This window comes from Gopherus flavomarginatus, chromosome 16 (assembly GCF_025201925.1).
Source record: "Gopherus flavomarginatus isolate rGopFla2 chromosome 16, rGopFla2.mat.asm, whole genome shotgun sequence".
NCBI classification, from domain to species: domain Eukaryota; kingdom Metazoa; phylum Chordata; order Testudines; family Testudinidae; genus Gopherus; species Gopherus flavomarginatus.
Genome location: NC_066632.1, coordinates 28,113,810 through 28,131,714, shown reverse-complemented (window position 1 = coordinate 28,131,714; position 17,905 = coordinate 28,113,810). Strand labels below are relative to the sequence as shown.

At 47.6% G+C, this 17,905-nt stretch overlaps 1 protein-coding gene across 1 annotated transcript; it reads left to right on the top strand.

The window, feature by feature from the left end:
• Nucleotides 1–1,345: 1,345 nt before the first annotated feature.
• Nucleotides 1,346–14,651, top strand: AQP6 (aquaporin 6). The gene is made up of 4 exons (XM_050925710.1): nucleotides 1,346–1,726; nucleotides 2,949–3,107; nucleotides 3,527–3,607; nucleotides 12,886–14,651. The coding sequence occupies exons 1-4, from the start codon at nucleotides 1,364–1,366 to the stop codon at nucleotides 13,081–13,083; spliced, it is 801 nt and encodes a 266-aa protein (XP_050781667.1). The 5' UTR covers nucleotides 1,346–1,363; the 3' UTR covers nucleotides 13,084–14,651.
• The last annotated feature ends 3,254 nt before the right edge of the window (nucleotides 14,652–17,905 follow it).

Sequence of the window (17,905 nt, the reverse complement as noted above, 5' to 3'; positions counted from 1 at the left end):
AGATTTAAAGGGGGAGGGTTGAGTTCATGGCCCGTGACATGTTTTTCATGGCTGAGAAATTGGTAGGGCCCTACTGATCACTAGTTCCAGTTTCCATCAAAGGCATCACTGGAGTTGCAGTCTCTGTATTCTGCACTTCCACCATGCTGCTCCCCACCAGCCCCCAAGCATTGTGGGAGTTGCAATCTCCAGCTTGCAACTTCCCCTCCCCCAACCTCCTGCAGCTACCTCACCCTGCTTCCCCATTCCCTGGGTCACCCCACAACCCCCCCATCTCCCAAATTCCCTTGGGCTTCCCAGTCCCTCCCAACCAACCAGGCAGGCATCCCCCTCCTGAGTCCCAGTCCAGCCCCTCTCAATCCTCCTTGCTCTCCCAGCCCAGGAATACCCACCCATCCCAAGAGAACTTCACCCTCCCAATCACCTCATCCTGAACACCCCAAAAGCCCTCTATCTCCCTTCCCCTCTATTCTTATGCTCCCCCACACTGCTCCATCACTCCAACCTGCCTGGGTCCATCCTTAATCCCCCCAACCCCTCCACACCATGCCACCTCACTGCTCCCATGTACTAGTTGGTAATGCCATTCATCACTCAAATTTGGGGGCTGGCCATGGGCATGTGCAGAACCTCTGGTTAGCTAGGAGCAAGAGGAACTGCCCAAGTACAGGATGAGAGCAAAATGCTGCATATGGGGTGAGTGGGGGATGAGGGGATGCCCAGCCAGGCACCCCAACCATCAAACTCATCCACCCTCCTGCCCCACCATGAACCCTCACTTATAAAAATCTCCCACCTACTTGGGCCTTCCATCCCCAGGCAACCCATTTCAAGCCCTCTCCAATATCCACAAGGCTCCCCCATCCGTATGGTCCCTCCCACCCTAGCTCATCCACTCCCTCACATCAATCCCCCTATTGTCTCCTCTGATCCCAAACACCACAAACCCTGTGGTGGGGGTTGGGGGAGAGTGTGCACTGATCTTGGTCTGTGCATGAAATTCCGGTGTCCCACAGGAGTTCGTCTGCCCTGCCTACATTACACTAAGATGGCAACCCAGCAATGGAACATACACTCATTTCTGAAGGTCAGAAACTAGGTTAAGTCTGATACTGGGAGCTAAGACGCTGGATCAGTAGTGGTGGGGGTGGGGTGGGGTGAGGAAGGAGCTGTGATGTGTGCTGAACTGGGCAGGTCTGACTCACTCCTTTGCTGAAGAATTTCCAGGTTCTGGATTTCCTGGTCCTGCCCAGATTTACAAGTTTACTTATTTACATAGTGTTTCCTCAAATATTCTCCAGTAAAAAGGAGCTCCAGCATTAGAAACGCCCTCTGTCCCTCTCACTGTCGGGCTCATGAGAGGATGTGGAAGGAGGTACTGTCTGTGACCTTTTATCGGGCTGTCTTCACTGAGTTCCTAGCCACCTCCATCTACGTCTTCTTCGGCCTGGGCTCAGTCCTCCCGTGGCCCTCAGCCCTCCCCACCATCTTACAGATCTCTATTACCTTCAACTTGGCTGCAGCTACTGTGGTCCAGATTGCCTGGCATGTCAGTGGCGCTCATGTCAACCCAGCTGTGACTATGGCCTTCCTGCTTGGCTCTCGTATCTCTTTGGCAAGAGCTGCTTGCTATATGGTTGCCCAGCTGGCTGGAGGCATCGCTGGAGCAGCCACGCTGTATGGAGTAACGCCTGCAGAGGTCCAAGGAAGCTTAGGCATTAACACGGTGAGTTTCTCACCCCTCTTTTTGATAGTGCTGATGAAAGTGAATGACCATTAACATTGCTGTGAGCCAGATGTGCAAACTTCCCAACACACCTCTTCCAGTCCCCTCATTCTTGACCTGTGTGGCCCCCTGCTAGTCCAGGCTTGGGTTAATATGTAGCTATATGTAGTGGTGACAGATAGCAGTGTCAATGCACCTCAATCCTGACCTGCACCCTGCTGCAGGAGGAGAAACTGCCAACCACGCTGAATTATGTTGCAATTCTAAATTAGGAGGCCAGTGCTGTGGTAGGTATGGATTGAGGGGGATTTGTGATAAGAAAAATCATTGCCATCTGTTCAAGATGGAAACACAAATGGGCTAATCCTTACAATGAAACCTGCCCAGTGACCAATTAGAAATGAATGTCCAGTGCAGGCGGGTTTTTAAATACAGGTCAAACAAAACTATACTAGATACCTCATGGATCTGTGCCTATTTAAGTCAAGCCAAAGGAGTGGCTAGTGGAAGTGATTACCCTTAGCAAAGGTTTCCGCATGTATTGGGCATTGATTGCTGTGACTATCGCACTTTTTACAGATAAGAAGTGAGGCTCAGAACGAGGAAGGGACTCACCCAAGATATCAGAACAACTTAATGGACTCCACAGATAGGACCTACAGCTGAGCATTCCTGCTTTTTACATATGTTTCAAATAATTTCCACGCATTCCCAGCTAAGTGGATTTTAGTTGCATGAGTACATGCCTGCCTCTCTGCTTTTCCATGCTCCCAGCAACATAGTACCTAAGCCATAAGGAACAGATTTTCACCCTAGAGCCCCCATGGTTCTCAATTGGTACGCATGTGTAGAATTCTCCATTGTTCTCAATGAGAGCTGCTGGATACCGAGACATTCTGAAAATCTGTCCCCAATAGCCTACAAAAACTTTGGAACAGTAGTAACCAATCTGCCATCGATGCCTGATCTGTACATTCTGTGCTTATCACTCCTACACTTGGTCAGTTGCTACTGCATGGCTCCAAAATTAAGGATACAAACCACAAAAGATCCCCTTACCCCCACTGTTACACTTAAGTCTCCCAGGAGCTCATGTCACTGCAGATGCCTGCTTTTGAGGTGGATTGTGTGAGGCAGCAGCGTTACCTAGTGTGGCTGGTGGGCAGAAGCCGATGGGCTGCTGTGATCTCCTAAGGAGTCCCTTTGCCATCCCTTTCCCTAGGTGCGGAGCAACATCACTTCTGGACAAGCAGTTGCTGTTGAGCTCATTCTCACCTTTCAGCTGGTTCTTTGTTATTTTGCTTCCACCGACAGACACAGAAATGCCAACTCCCCAGCCACATTCATTGGCATATCCGTTGCCCTGGGACACCTGATTGGGGTAAGCTTGTTAGGCACTGCATAAAACATAGAGGGGTTTGTACCTAATGGTTGTTTCAAAACAAATAAAAAACATGCACTCCAATTCTGAACACCCTGCCTGCCAGGAGTACTGGCTGTGGGGCAGGAGCAGGGCAGGAGTACTGGCTGTGGGGAAAGCTTATTGTTATACCAGTCCCAGTCTCTTCCAGTACAAGATGCTCACTGTGGGAGGAACTCCCATCTAGGCCAATTCCATGCTTCTCCCAATATACAGCAATGATGGCTAAACTATAACTAGAAGAGAGATATTTGTAAATGTCTAATTGCCTGAACTACAGCCAGAGAGATATGACAAATCAAACATGAGGTTCATTTGGACTTCATTCATCTTTAGACAGTGAATTTCTCCTAATACTTTCTTTCCCATCTGTTTACTAGATCTACTTCACTGGCTGCTCCATGAATCCTGCAAGATCTTTTGGCCCTGCTGTCATAGTCAACAAGTTTACTATCCACTGGGTAATATCATTATGTCCTTTCCCTTTCTGTTCTAGAGGTCTCTACCATCTCAAAAATACCTTGGGTGAGGTTGAAATTTGGCCTTATTGCATCCCAGGTTCCTAGGAGCTCCTTATATCAAGGCACTGAGACCCAACAGTGAGTAACATGGGATGAGCGTTATCAGTTATGTCTGCACTGAATGCGATCAGTTCAGCATTTACTAAATCCCCAAACTCCTTCCCCAGCAGGCACTGGGCTCAGTGTAAAGTCTGGGAAGGACACATAGGAATCAGTCTCCTCTTTAGGTGTTCCAAAGGCCTGGAAGGAAAGGTCCGTAGGAGTCTGACTTAGCTGGGTGTACCACTCTGCAGGCATGTCTTCATCTTCATGTAATCAGTCAGTGTTTCACTGTTAAGGGGCTAGCTACACCTGCCTCCGTCGCACTATCTGGTCTGTTAATGCATCACCTTTGGGTCTTAGGCCTCTTATCCTCACCTCTCTCGGGGTGAAAGCATGTGATTCTTCTACTCTTAGCTCGGGGTCCCTTGTATACCAACTGCTTATTGCCATGTAGGGCTAGATCACCTTGTAACTGGGTCTCTTCCTCTGCCCCCCTTGCTGCAGCTCCCTGCTGTCTCAAAAAGCACTCTGAGCCTCCTGGATGCAGCACCCGTGGCTTTTTATTTACACACAGTTCCCATCACCAGTGATTCTATTTACAGGTCTTACTCTCCTCCTCCACAGGGAGTCTACCCCAGCCTGGAGACTGCCATGCCTCTGGCTGTTCTCTTCCCCCCTTCCTCTAGCTGCCAGCCAGCCTTTATGGCCCTTGAGCCTGCAGGCCCACAGGTGCAGCTCGTTCAGAGGCCAGGCACCAGGCTTCTCCCCAGCCCCAATCCATTTCACCTGATTGGGGCTGGCTGAGCAGGGGCTAATTAGCTTCCTCTGCAGAAGCACCCTGCTACATACCTCCCCTCTTAAGCCGGTGCCAGGCCTGGTCGCCCTTAGCCTCTCTTCCCTTGGCCCGGGATATTACTATGCGGTGGGGCTGCCTGCCCTATGGAGAGGCCCCCAGGACCAACCCTTTGGGGCTTCGGCACACCCCACCCACAAAAGGTACATTAGGTAGGGGGTGGGGTACCCCACAGGTCCACGCTTACCCAGAGGTCCTCACACCATTCACACGGCTGGGCCGGCCGCTCCAGAGGCTCCTCCTCCCATTTCTCTGGAGTTGTTGACTCTGAGCCCCCTGCCCTGAGTCAGCCCCCCCTGCTTCTAGACCAGGCCCTTCACCTCTGTGCTGTGGGGCCTCCCCATGTGTGGTATCTTTAATCTCCTCCCGGGCATCCCTCCCCCGGGGGTCTGGCCCGGGAAGCTTCCTGGGCTTCCCAGCCATTCCCTCTGGTTTGCTATCTTGGCTTTGTTGTCTAGGCTCTTTCAACTGTTCCCCTGGAGGTTGTAGGTCCGCCTCTTGCTCCGGGTCCACCTCCCCCAGGATCCGACTCCCCCTTTCCAGGGTCCTCTTTCCCTTCTTCCACTTTAATGGTCGCTCCCCTCCGGCCGCCCTTCCCTTTAGGGGAGAGCGCCAGTCCTGCCCTAAGAGCATGGGGTAAGCTAACCCTTCTAGTACCCCCACCCGCTTCCAGACAAACCACCCGTTTACTTCGAGCGGTACCTGGGCCACGGGACAATACTCTCTATCCCCGTGGATGCATTCCACACACATCCATCTCCTGGGGATAAGCCAATGCGGCCTCACCAAGCGCCGCTGTACAAAGGAGCGGGCGGAGGCCGTGTCCTCTAGACCCCGCTGGGGCTTTCTCCCTACCCTCACCGGGACTGTGTCCGACCCATGCCTCCTTTTCCACGCCCCACTCCAGGTCCAGCCACAAGAGTTCGCCGCCCCACACTCCATCACCGGGCAGTCCCCGACTTTTGTGTCCCAGCTTCCCACACCGCCAACCCACGGGCTGTCCTGGGCAGCTAAGGGTCCCCTCGGGCTCCTCCAGTCGCTTGTCCAGCGGCTTCACCTCGCCGTGTTCATGGGGCTTCCTGCCCCCTCTGGATCCCGCAGGGCTTGAGGTTCCCTCACTGGGAGGTCAGCCTCCGCATATTCCTCAGTCGTTTGTACCGCTGCTTCCAGAGTGGCCGGCTGGTGTCACTGCATCCATACCCGCACACTGTCTGGAAGGCCCTGTAAAAACTGCTCAAGGACCACCTGGTCCACTATCTGGCCCACCATATGGGCATTGGGCTTCAACCAGCGGGTTGCCCAGTCCGTTAATTTCTGCACAAAGGCCCGGGGTCGCACATGCCCTGCCCACCAGGCTGCCCGAAACTTCTGGCGGTATTTCTCGGCTGACAGTCCGAGGCGGTCTAAAATCACCGCCTTCACTGCATCGTAATCCCTGGCTTGGATCTCTGTCAGGACCATATAGGCAGCCTGCGGCTCCCCGGTGAGATAAGGGCCCAGCCGCAGGGCCCATGTAGTCCGGTCCCAACCAGCACCTAGGGCCACCCATTCACAAGTGCCCAAAAAGGCATCGGGGTCATCGGCGGGGGCCATTTTAAAAGGCTGAGGCCTGGGGTCCGGGTACCATTCCCCACAGCAGGACTCACCACTTTCTGCAGGCACTGCTGCTGCGCCATCGACTGCTCCTTTATGAAATCCTGGAGGACCTTCTGTTGCTCTGCCTGCCAGATGAGGAGGGCCTGCCACTCCACCTGGTGGGACTCCTGCAAAGACTGTAGCGTCTTCTGCATTTCACTTTGTTGTTCTGCTAGCCATTGCAGGGTGTTCTCCATGCCCAGGCCACCACACTGCATCTATGGCACTGGATCCCGGACAAGGCCCCACATGTAACTGGCTTTCTTCCTCTGCCTCCCCTTGCTGCAGCTCCCTGCTGTCTCAAAAAGCACTCTGAGCCTCCTGGATGCAGCACCCGTGGCTTTTTATTTACACACAGTTCCCCTCACCAGCAATACTATTTACAGGTCTCGGTCTCAGTCTCCACAGGGAGTCTACCCCAACCTGGAGACCGCCATGCCTCTGGCTGTTCTCTCCCCCCCCCCCCCCGGGCTGCCAGCCAGCCAGCCAGCCAGCCTGCCTGCCTTTATGGCCCTTGAACCTGCAGGCCCACAGGTGCAGCCCGTTCAGAGGCCAGGCACCAGGCTTCTCCCCAGCCCCAATCCATTTCACCTGATTGGGTCTGGCTGAGCAGGGGCTAATTAGCTGCCTCTGCAGCAGCACCCTGCTACACACCTCCTTAAGCCTCTCTTCAGAAACCCGTGATCAGTGACACTGACCAACAGGCCTCTTCAAACAAAGTATTTTTATATAGCAGTTGGAACAAACATAAGAACAGCTATATTGGGTCAGACATATGCTCCATCTAGCCTAGTATCCTGTATCTGACAGTGGCCAATGCCAGGTGCTACAGAGGGAATGAACAGAACAGGTAATCATCCTCTGTTGCACATTCCAAACCTCTGGCAAACAGAGGCTAGGGACACTATCCCTGCCCATTCTGGCTAGTTGCCATTGATAGACCTATCCTCCATGAATTTATCTAGGTATTTTTTAAACCCTGTTATAATCCTGGCCTTCACAACATCCTCTGGCAAGGAATATCACAGGTTAACTGTGCATTGTAAGTAACAAATACTTCCTTTGTTTGTTTTAAACCTTATGCCTATTAATTTCATTTGGTGATCCCTAGTTCTTGTGTTATTTACTTTTGCCATACCCATCATGATTTTGTAGACCTTTATCATATCCCAAGTCATTTCTTTTCCAAGATGAAAAGTCCCAATCTTATTAATCTCTCCTCATTCGGAAGCTGCTTCATACCCCTAAACATTTTTGTTGCCCTTTTCTGAACCTTTTCCAATTCCAGTATATCTTTTTTGAGATGGGACAACCACATCTGCAGGTAGTATTCAAGATGAGGCATACTATGGATTTATAGAGAGGCAATATAGTTTCTGTCTTATCTATCTGTCTTTTAATGACTCTCAACATTCTGTTTGTTTTTTTGACTGCCACTGCACATTGAGCGGTAGCAGCTAATTTAGATCCCATCATTTTATATGTATAGTTGGGATTGTGTTTTCCAAAGTGCATTACTTTGCATTTATCAACATTGAATTTCATCTGTCATTTTGTTGCCCAGTCATCCTGTTTTGTGAGATCCTTTTGTAGCTCTTTGCAGTCTGCTTTGGACTTAATTATCTTGAGTAGTTTTGTATCATCTGCATATTTTGCCACCTCACTGTTTACCCCTTTCTTTAGATCATTTATGAATATGTTGAATAGGACTGGGCCCAGTACTGATGCCTGGGGGACACACCACTATTTATCTCTCTCCATTCTGAGAACTGACCATTTATTCCTACCCTTTGTTTCCTTTTAACCAGTTACCGATCTGTGAGAGGACCATGCCTCTTATCCCATGACAGCTTACTTTGCTTAAGAGCCTTTGGTGAGGGATCTTGTCAAAGGCTTTCTGAAAATTTAAGTACACTATATCCACTGGATCCTCCTTGTCCACGTGCTTGTTGACCCCCTCAAAGAATTCTAGTGGATTGGTGAGGCATGATTTCCCTTTACAAAAACCATGTTGACTCTTCCCCAACAAATCATGTTCACCTATGTTTCTGATAATTTTTACTATAGTTTCAACAAGTTTGCCTGATACTGAAGTCAGGCTTACTGGCCTGTAATTGCCAGGATCACCTCTGGAGCCCTTCTCACAAATTGGCATCACATGAGCTATTCTCCAGTCATTTGGTAGAGAAACTAATTTAAATGATAGGTTAACAAACCACAGGTAGTAGTTCGGCAATTTTACATTTGAGATCCTTCAGAACTCCTGGGTGAATCTCCTCAGGTCCTCCTGACTTATTACTGTTTAGTTTATCAATTTGTTCCAAAACCTCCTCTAATGACACCTCATTCTGAGACAGTTCCTTAGATTTGTCACCTAAAAAAGAATGGCTCTGGTTTGGGAATCTCCCTCACATCCTCAGCCTTCCTGCTTCTGATGTATTTAAAAAAAAATTTTGCTATTACTTTTCGAGTCGTTGGCTAGCTGTTCTTCAGATTCGTTTTTGGCCTTCCCAATTATATTTTTACACTTCATTTGCCAGAGTTTATGCTCCTTTTTATTTTCCTCTATAGGATTAATCTTCCACTTTTTAAAGGATACCTTTTTGCCTCTCACTGCTTCTTTTACTTTGTTGTTTAACCATAGTGGCACTTCTTTGGTTCTCTATGTTTTTTAATTTGGGGTATACATTTAAGTTGAGCCTCTACTATGGTATCTTTAAAAAGTTTCCATGCAGCTTTCATTTTTGGCACTGTACCTTTCAATTTCTTTTTAACTAACTTCCTCATTTTTGTGCAGTTTCCCTTTCTGAAATTAAATGCTACTGTATTGGGGCGCTGTGGTGTTTCCCCCACCACAGGGATGTTAAATTTAATTATATTATGGTCACTATTACCAAGCAGTCCAGCTATATTCACCTCTTGGACCAGGTCCTGTGCTCCACTTAGGACTAAATCAAGAATTGCCTCTCCTCTTGTGGGTTCCAGGACTAGATGCTCCAAGAAGCAGTCATTTAAGATGTCAAGAAACTTTATCTCTGCAGCCCGTCCTGAGGTGACATGTACCTAGTCAATATGGGGATAGGTGAAATCCCCATTAAGTTTATTTTTATAGCCTCTCTAGTCTGCCTGAATATTTCGCAGTCACTAATCACCATCCTGGTCAGGTGGTTGGTAGTATATCCCTACTGCTATATTTTTATTACTGAAGCATGAAATTACTATCCATAGAGATTCTATGGTACAGTTTGGTTCATTTAAGATTTTTACTTCGATTCTGTGCTTTCACATATAGTGCCACTCCCACACCAGCATGGCCTGTTCTGTCCTTCAGATCTATTTTGTACCCTGGTATTACTGTGTCCCACTGATTATTCTCATTCCACCGAGTTTCTGTGATGCCTATTATATCAATATCCTCATTTAATACGAGGTATTCTAGAAAGCACTACAGTAAGATTTTAACACTCTAAACAGCCTACTCCAATATTAAGTTTTCTCTAGGCTGATGCTTTACTACAAGCTAAGTTAAACAGGCTTTCTCTTCAGGAAAGGAAATGAACCAGCTCACATTCTGACAAGACTTCTTTACGCACGGAAATCAAGTAGCATAGCTAATGTGGAGTAATCTATCCTGGAGTAGCTATTCCAGAATATCTCCCTACGTGGATCCTTTTTGGGAATAAACATCATTTTATTTCAGAATAATTAGCTGCTCTATGAGTGCATTATTCCAGAATAGACTGGCCACAGGCAGAGCTATTCTGCAATACACCTCTACCCCGATATAACGCTGTCCTCAGGAGCCAAAAAAATCTTACCGTGTTATAGGTGAAACTTATATTGAACTTGCTTTGATCCGCTGGAGTGCACAGCCCTGCCCCACCCAGAGCGCTGCTTTACTACGTTATCTCCAAATTCATGTTATATTGGGTCGCGTTATATCAGGGTAGAGGTGTAGCTTATTTCAGACAGTGTACCCACGTAGGCAAGTTTTTAGTAAGCAAAGAGTCTTTTATTACCCACTTTGGTCCCAAGTGACAGCAGGCCCTGTTATTCTTCTAGCCCAGTGGTTCTCAACCAGGGGTACACGTACCCCTGGGGGTACACAGAGGTCTTCCAGTAGGTACATCATTGCATCTAGGTATTTGCCTAGTTTTACAACAGGCTACATAAAAAGCACTAGCAAAGTCAGTACAAACTATAATTTCACACAATGACTTGTTTATATGGCTGTACAAATGTAAGTACAATATTTATATTCCAACTGATTTATTTTGTAATTCTATAGCAAAAAGAGAAAGTCAGCAATTGTTCAGTAACAGTGTGGCTGTGACACCTTTGTATTTTTATGTCTGATTTTGTAATTAAGTAGTTTAAGTGAGGCATAACTTGGGAGTATGCAAGACAAATCGGTCTCCTGAAAGGGGTACAGTAGGCTGGAAAGATTGAGAGTCACTGTTCTAGCCCACTTACCTTCCTTCTATAATGCTGTGTCTTGGTCTCTCTTAAGTAGGAAAGGCCCTGTTATCTGAGTAAATTTGTTACCATGTTGTTCATTAGTTTTCTTTGTTTCAGGGCCCAAGTATAAACACTCTTGAGTTCCTCTGGTTTTTTCCCCACTGGAGCTGTGCATCCAGAGAAGCCAGTCCAGGAGGATTCTTCTCTTTTGATGGCTGCCGCACTGTTTGAGTGGTTGGATCATTCATTCTTAATGAATTGTAATCACAGGCCCAAGGCTGTGTTCCTGTTGAAACTGCTTGAGTAGAAGGGGGCCCTTCACTTCCCCTTTGACATCTAACACATACCCTTACAACACAAGCACATAAATATTTAGGGTAAAGATCAAAATATGCAATTAACACAGAGAAACTCATGTTCATGTACTATCAGGGTAAGATTCAGGGCCCAAAGTATATTTTGTCTTTTAATATTTACTCCATTGCAGGCATGTGGAAGTGGGGAAGTTGTGATCCACAGATCTCAACACAGAACTGAAATGGGGCTAAAGTAATTTTAGCTCAAAGCTACAGAAAATGTACATGCTTCCAAACAACCCCAATACCGACCGACTTCCCCTTCCCTCTCCACCTCCATTCAGTTCCTGTATCTCTGCCTTAACAAAGGATAGGGTCACTGTAAGCAGCCTGCTGTCAGTTTTGTTGGCGGCTGTAGCTTTGCCCAGATGTAACAAGGATTTTGTACACACTGCCACCTTGTGGTATTGTGCAGATATAACCATTTGCTGCATGGACACATTTCAAGGTTTAGGAAATGAGAATGCCAGACAGGAAGAAAGATCAGCCATCTGAACTCTTAATGGCACGACTTAGTAGCAATATGCAGCTGGAGAGGAAATCTTCAGTACAAGGGCATGCATGGGGCATAGTGGTAGGGACTGGCAGGGGAAGGGTGCTGCAATCTGATGGATCTAAGCTTCCACTTAAGCAAGGCTCACAACCACTCTGGTTGCAAAGAGATGTAAAGCGGTCATTAGTGCATTAAAATTAATGCAATATTAGGGAACCTTCAGCTGCATGGCAGGTGCATTATATCTGGACATACATATCATTATTATTATTTGTATTGCAGTAGTGCCTACAGGGCCGGCTCCAGCTTTCTTGCTGTCCCAAATGGCGTAGCCAAAAAAAAAAAATTGCCGTGATCAGCGGCACTTTGGCAGCAGCTCTACCACGCCACTTCATTCTTCAGTGGCAGGTCCTTCCCACCGAGAGGTACTGAGGGACCTGCCACTGAATTGCCACCGAAGACCCGGACATGCCGCCCCTTTCCATTGGTCATCCCAAGCACCTGCTTCCTTCGCTGGTGCCTGGAGCTGGCCCTGAGTGCCTAGGAGCTCTAGTCACAGACTAGGGTCCCAATGCGCTAGGCACTGTACAAATATATAAAAAGGTCCCTGCCCCAAAAACATATAACTTAAGTAAGTGGACATACCTGGGACATTCAGCAACACAGGAGAGGTATTCTACTAGGATGTCCTAGTGCTTTCAGCAGCTTGGCAGGTGCAATGTTGCTGGGCATACCTGACACATTCAGAAGTATGCCAAGTTAATTCTATCAGGATGTTCCTAGAACATTGGCCAGCAGTGAAGGAGTCAATGAAATATTAAAGTTACAACATTTTAAAGTCAGTCATTTTAGCCAAAAGAGTCCCTGTCCCCATCTTTGATTATGAATAACCTCTGCATATACAACAGCTTATCTCAACTTCTGGATCGTCCTCTCTGGTCTTGACAAATTCTACTTTGACTTCTAGCCATTTGAAATGCCACCACAAAGATTATGTTCTGGCTTGTCACTTGAACCGTCACCTCTCCCTTTGCATCCTCCATTGGCCCCTTGTCCACCATATCAAACACAAACTACTCATCTTTACATTTAAGAACCTTCACAGATTATCCCTGCCCAACCTATTATATAATTTATATATATATTATATATAAATGAGAGGGAGAGAGATCAACCTCTCCTTCATTCTACATATGATGACAGTCTTGGTTGCCTATTTTTTTACAATTTTCAAAAAGAGCAGAGCTCCATACTGACACACATTCAAAGAATGTAAGTTATTTGGGGCTACAATCATTGCCTAGCACAATGGAGCCCTGGCTTCTAGGCATTATCACTGTGCATTAATAATAATATGCTATTTCTCTCCCTATCTCTGCAGATTTTCTGGGTGGGTCCCATGACAGGCGCGATTCTTGCTTCTCTGATATATAATGTACTTCTCTATCCTGACCTGAAGAGTCTCTCACAGAGGCTGGCAATTCTAAAAGGCACCTTTGAAATGGAGGCAGAAGGTATGGAAGAAGCAAAGCAGAACAGGCAGCCTGTGTCATTGGTCAATGTCATACAAAGGGTTTAATCACACAGCATCCCACAGACAAGTGGGTATTCTAGAGTTGGCCAGGTACTATCCCATGAGCTGACAGAGCATGATATTTGATGGTATCTGGTGGGTGCAGGATCATGGTAGGAAAAGACCTAAGCATAGACAACTCGTGCCTTCTCATGCGGGGGGGGAGGGGGGAACACACCATAAAGGGGAGGACACATGATGGCCCCATGGTGTTTCCTTCAGGAGAAGCTTCCAGCCTCATCTTCCTGGGCCAGGGCAGCCAATCCTGCCAGCTCCTGGTGGGGGTTGGGGCCACAGCAGTGAGCAGCACATGCCTCTGGGCCCGCCTGGGCCCAGCCCTGGTTGAGCAGAGGTCAGGGAACCTGCTCCCAGTGCCTTCCCTAGTGATGCCCCACCCTGAGCCCAGTCTGAGGACTGCCACGCTTTCCCCACCTCACCAGTTACCTGCGGAGTGGGGGTGGAGACTCTGTCCTTCTCCTGCTCTGCCTCCCCTGCCCCCAGCACATTCATCCACTGTCCCTGGCAGCAGGGTATAGGTAGGGAGTGGGACAGAGCTGCTTCTCACATGGCTGAAGGTGGCTTTTCAGGGTCACTGCTCTGTGCAGTGCAGCGGCTGCCTAAGAGAGCCCGGCTGGAGAGGTAGCAGCGGCAGCTCCACTCCGCACTCTGTCAAGATTTTCTAAAAAATGTGGCAGGGTGAATTTTGCTTAGGAAAACTGAAAGCTAATCAGGGAATGGTACTGAGTCATTCTGTTTATGACCTTAGGATCATTTGAACCACATCTTCCCCTCCCCAGCTCTCCAATGGATCAACACGGTATTTATGAAGGCTGGGCTCTAAGCCCCATTGATTTAATTGAGAAATGCACTGCCATCATAATAAAGAATAAGACAGGTTCCTTTCCTGGGCTTGTGCTCTTGAATTTACCCTGGGTATTTCATCTTCCTGAGAAACTTGAAATCCATCATAAATACACAGTATGTTGAGCAGTGAACCCACTTCATGTTACTCACTGCATCAGGCTGTGGATACACTTTACAATGCACACTTCAGTCATGCACTGAACATCTTTAATGAAGACACTAAGATGCCATAATGAGCTAACTACCTATAGCCATTAGCAATAATTGATCACTAATAATTGATAAATTTCTTAATTTACTAAATTAATAAACTATGTCTGTACTGCATGACTACACAACATTGACTGAACACCCCCATCCCACCAAATCCTGCTCCAACATGCATGGGGCTCAGTTTAACCCCTGAGGTGGATTTTCAAGTTAGTGGCTTTTTTGTATGATCTAAGTCCCCGTGATATTACAGCCAATACGAGAGTTTTGAAAGCTTATCCAGGCATTTCACTTGTTCATAGGAGCCATACTAAACCAAGGAATTTCCTAGGCCTTCTCCTCCAAGGCCTTTCTTCCAATAGCCATGAAACAGGGAGCAAATGTCTGTCAAGAGCCCTTGATGGTTTCCCTTCTACCAGGCTGGTCAAACCAGCAAAGTCCAACAGCCACTGAATGACATTCCACTTGCTGGCAGTTTACATTTCCTTTGTTTTTCTTAGAATCAGTTCTGTATTTATAACTTTGTAAATAAATTATTTTGCAAAAACCTTTTCAGAGTTCTTTACAATGCCCCTAAAAACCTGGCTACTAAGTTGATCAGACCACTTGTTATGCCAGAGAAGGATAGATGAGAGAGCTGGACAGGTGTACAGGTGCATCCCCTTACCACCAGGAGGCCTGGATCTACAAAGGGACTTGGGGGGCCTAGAAAAACACTGGAATAACAAGATCCACAAAACCTGAGTTGGGTGTCTGGCCCCGTGCACAATGACTGGGGTGAGACAAGCATCTAAGAATGGGATTCACAAAAGCCTCCATGTGAGGTGAGGCACTGCCTACATTAGCCAATGGGAGATGCCAACAAGAAGGGTTTGTCCTAAACCTCACTCCTGTCATGAAGTTAGGCAGAGAAGATGCAAGTACACATGACTGTTAGGGTTGCCAGGCGTCTGGTTTTTGACAGCTCCAGCATTCACCGCTGTCCAGGCCATTAAAAGTCCAGATGGTGGTGCAGCAGGGAGCTGGGGCTAAGAGAGACTCCCTACCTGACCTGGCCCCAGGTTGCCCCCAGAAGTGGCCGCCAAGTCCCTGCAGCCCCTAGGGCTTGGAGGCTAGGGAGTGGGAGGCTCCACGCACTGTCCTCCACCCTGAATACCAGCTCCGCAGCTCCCATTGGTCACAAGGGCTGGGAACTGCAACCAACACAAGCTGCAGGGGGGCCCTGCATCCACAGCCCCTCATCCCCAGCCTCACCACAGAGCCTGCACTTCCAGCCCACAGCCCATACCTCTTTCCGCACCCCAACCCCCTGCCCCAACCTGGAGCCCCCTCCTGCACCACAAACCCCTCATCCCCAGCCCTACTGCAGAGCCTGCACCTCCCAAGAGCCCATACTCCTTCCTGCACCCCAACCCCCTGCTCCAGCATGGTGAAAGTGAGTGAGGGTGGGGAAGAGTGAGCAACGGAGCGGGGGGGGGGGCAGCCTTGGAGAAGAAACAGGGGTGTTTGGTTGTGTGTGATTAGAAAGTTGGCAACCCTAAGCAGAGACAACTACACTTCTCACAGCACTGGAGAACCACTCCGCTTTCAAAAATGCCCTTGGCTCACTCTCTTCTGGGAGTTGTAGTTTACCTCCTCCAGCCAGGGCCAAGCAAGCTGGGGACTATAACTCCCAGAATACCCAGCAGGCCATTCTTGCTGTGTGATTCTGCGAGCTGAGCAAGAGTCTGAGGGCTGGGTGAGAGCCACTCAGTTCTGGTGAGCATGTACTGCAGACTGCCCTACAGCATCAGAGCTGTGAGCTGCACCAATTCTCCGCAGATGTCAGAGCTCTGCAAATCCATAGGTGCAATGTACATCATCCTCCCTGACCCTTAAAAATCCTAGCTCCCATTCCTTTGTTCTAACCTCTAGACTACCTTCCTTCCTCTTGGATCATGCTTGCCTGTAGCTGTATATTTTACAAACTGTTGTCAGATGTGTTGTCAGATCCTACCGGGGTGGTGCTCTGCCCTGCTCAATGTTGGTATCACTCTGCTGCGTGCGTGTGTTCCCTCTGTGTGCTGTCCCAGCTTTGCGCAAACAGCTGACACAGCAGACCTGAAGAGAACCCTCAATGACCACAGAGTCTCGTAAGGTACGAAGGAACGTCGGCCAGCTTTACTGTCGAAGGAAAGCACAGGCTCCAGCTCCCCGGCAAACGTAGTCCAAGGTGCTGCTAAGGTACAGCTAGCCAGTACATATGTGCTCCTTGACAATGGACTCAGCTCAGTCAGTGGCGGGACTTTCGACTGCCCCCTAGGCTGGACAAAGACATCGCCCCAGGGATGCATTCTTATACACAGATACAAACAAGTTACACATCACTCCTGACGTATGAGGTGCAACCCCTCTACGTAGCAAGGTACAACCCCTCTATGTAGTAAGGTGCCGCCTCTCACCTTGTACATGTTGGTTCGAACAAAACAACTATCCATCATATTACCCTTTTGGCCCTGTTATTGGGATGGGTCAGCCTGTTCCTTGTTATCTGTGTGGAATGTGCAAGTATGTGAATGTTCCGATATCTAGTGTTCAGTACCTTTTAGGTACGTATCTTCTTGAAGCATCAGCCCTTTCCTTGCCAGCTTCTGTGAGCAGGGCCTGCCTCTGGCTCAGAGCTTAACTCTGCTTTATGTTAGCAAAGTCTTGACCATTACTTTAGTTCAGGCCTTAGGCCTCATACCAGGCCTCTGATACCAAGGTTTATATCTCAGGGCCTCCTCTTACTACACAAACCAAGTAGTGAAATTGCCCATACGAAACTGGCTCATTTGATTTGTTCTATTGGTTGATCACTAGCAGAGAAACAGATGACATAAGCAAGAATTGCTCTTCTCACGATTCTCAATTTGCCTCCCATTGTTTTACTTCTCATGACCTCTATTCAGACATCATAATGATGCCAATAACATTTTGCACATCAACAGCTAATAATACTTTGTACAGCCAACAATCATCAAGTGCTAATTAGTTAAGCCTCAGAACATGATGTGTTCCTCTTTGTTTTAACCACTTTCAAGCTTGTCTGTTTCTTGTGAGCATTTTAAAATATTTTTAAAACCAAAGTTCCTCAGATATTTCTTCAGACTTTATGCTTAGACTTTCCCACTTGGAACAAGCATCCCAGAGTGTCCAGATTGCACTATTGAGAGAGCAGAGCCTTTAACAGACCTTTTCCAGAGCAGCCTCACCGGTTTCATACATACAACTCTCTATTACTGAAGAAATTTCTCTTTTCATCTTGCTTTCCAGTCTTCCTGACCTTGCTATTTCCTCACGATTGCTGCCAATTTTAGACACTAACAGAAAATACTAGGAGCATTAAATAAGATCTATTTCTCCAGTAAAATGGATCTCTTGTATTTTTTTCCACCAAGATACAGAAGAGATAAGAACGAGAGAGAAAATTTCCATCTGGGTAATAATTACCTTGTCAATCTTTTTGTCTGAAGCTCAGCAGATGTTAAATCTCCTCTCTATTCAGAACTCTAATGGTCAAGTTTTTATTGCCTTTCAGGATATTTGCAAGAGCTTTTGTGTGCAATTTTTACAAGGATTTATATACATCAGAATGAAGCATAAGCATAGGAAATTAAAAGGACACTGTCAAGGCTATAAAAAAAAGCAGAAACCAACTGGACCTCACAGATTTCCCAGCCGCAACGTACTAAAGATGTGTTGATTTGTTAATGCCATATTTAAATGAAGTCTG

Coding starts and splice junctions, on each gene's coding strand:
- AQP6 (XM_050925710.1), top strand. CDS start 1,364: ATGTGGAAGGAGGTACTGTCTGTGACCTTTTATCGGGCTGTCTTCACT. Junction 1,727..2,948: donor GAAGCTTAGGCATTAACACG/GTGAGTTTCTCA, acceptor CCCTTTCCCTAG/GTGCGGAGCAACATCACTTC. Junction 3,108..3,526: donor CCCTGGGACACCTGATTGGG/GTAAGCTTGTTA, acceptor TCTGTTTACTAG/ATCTACTTCACTGGCTGCTC.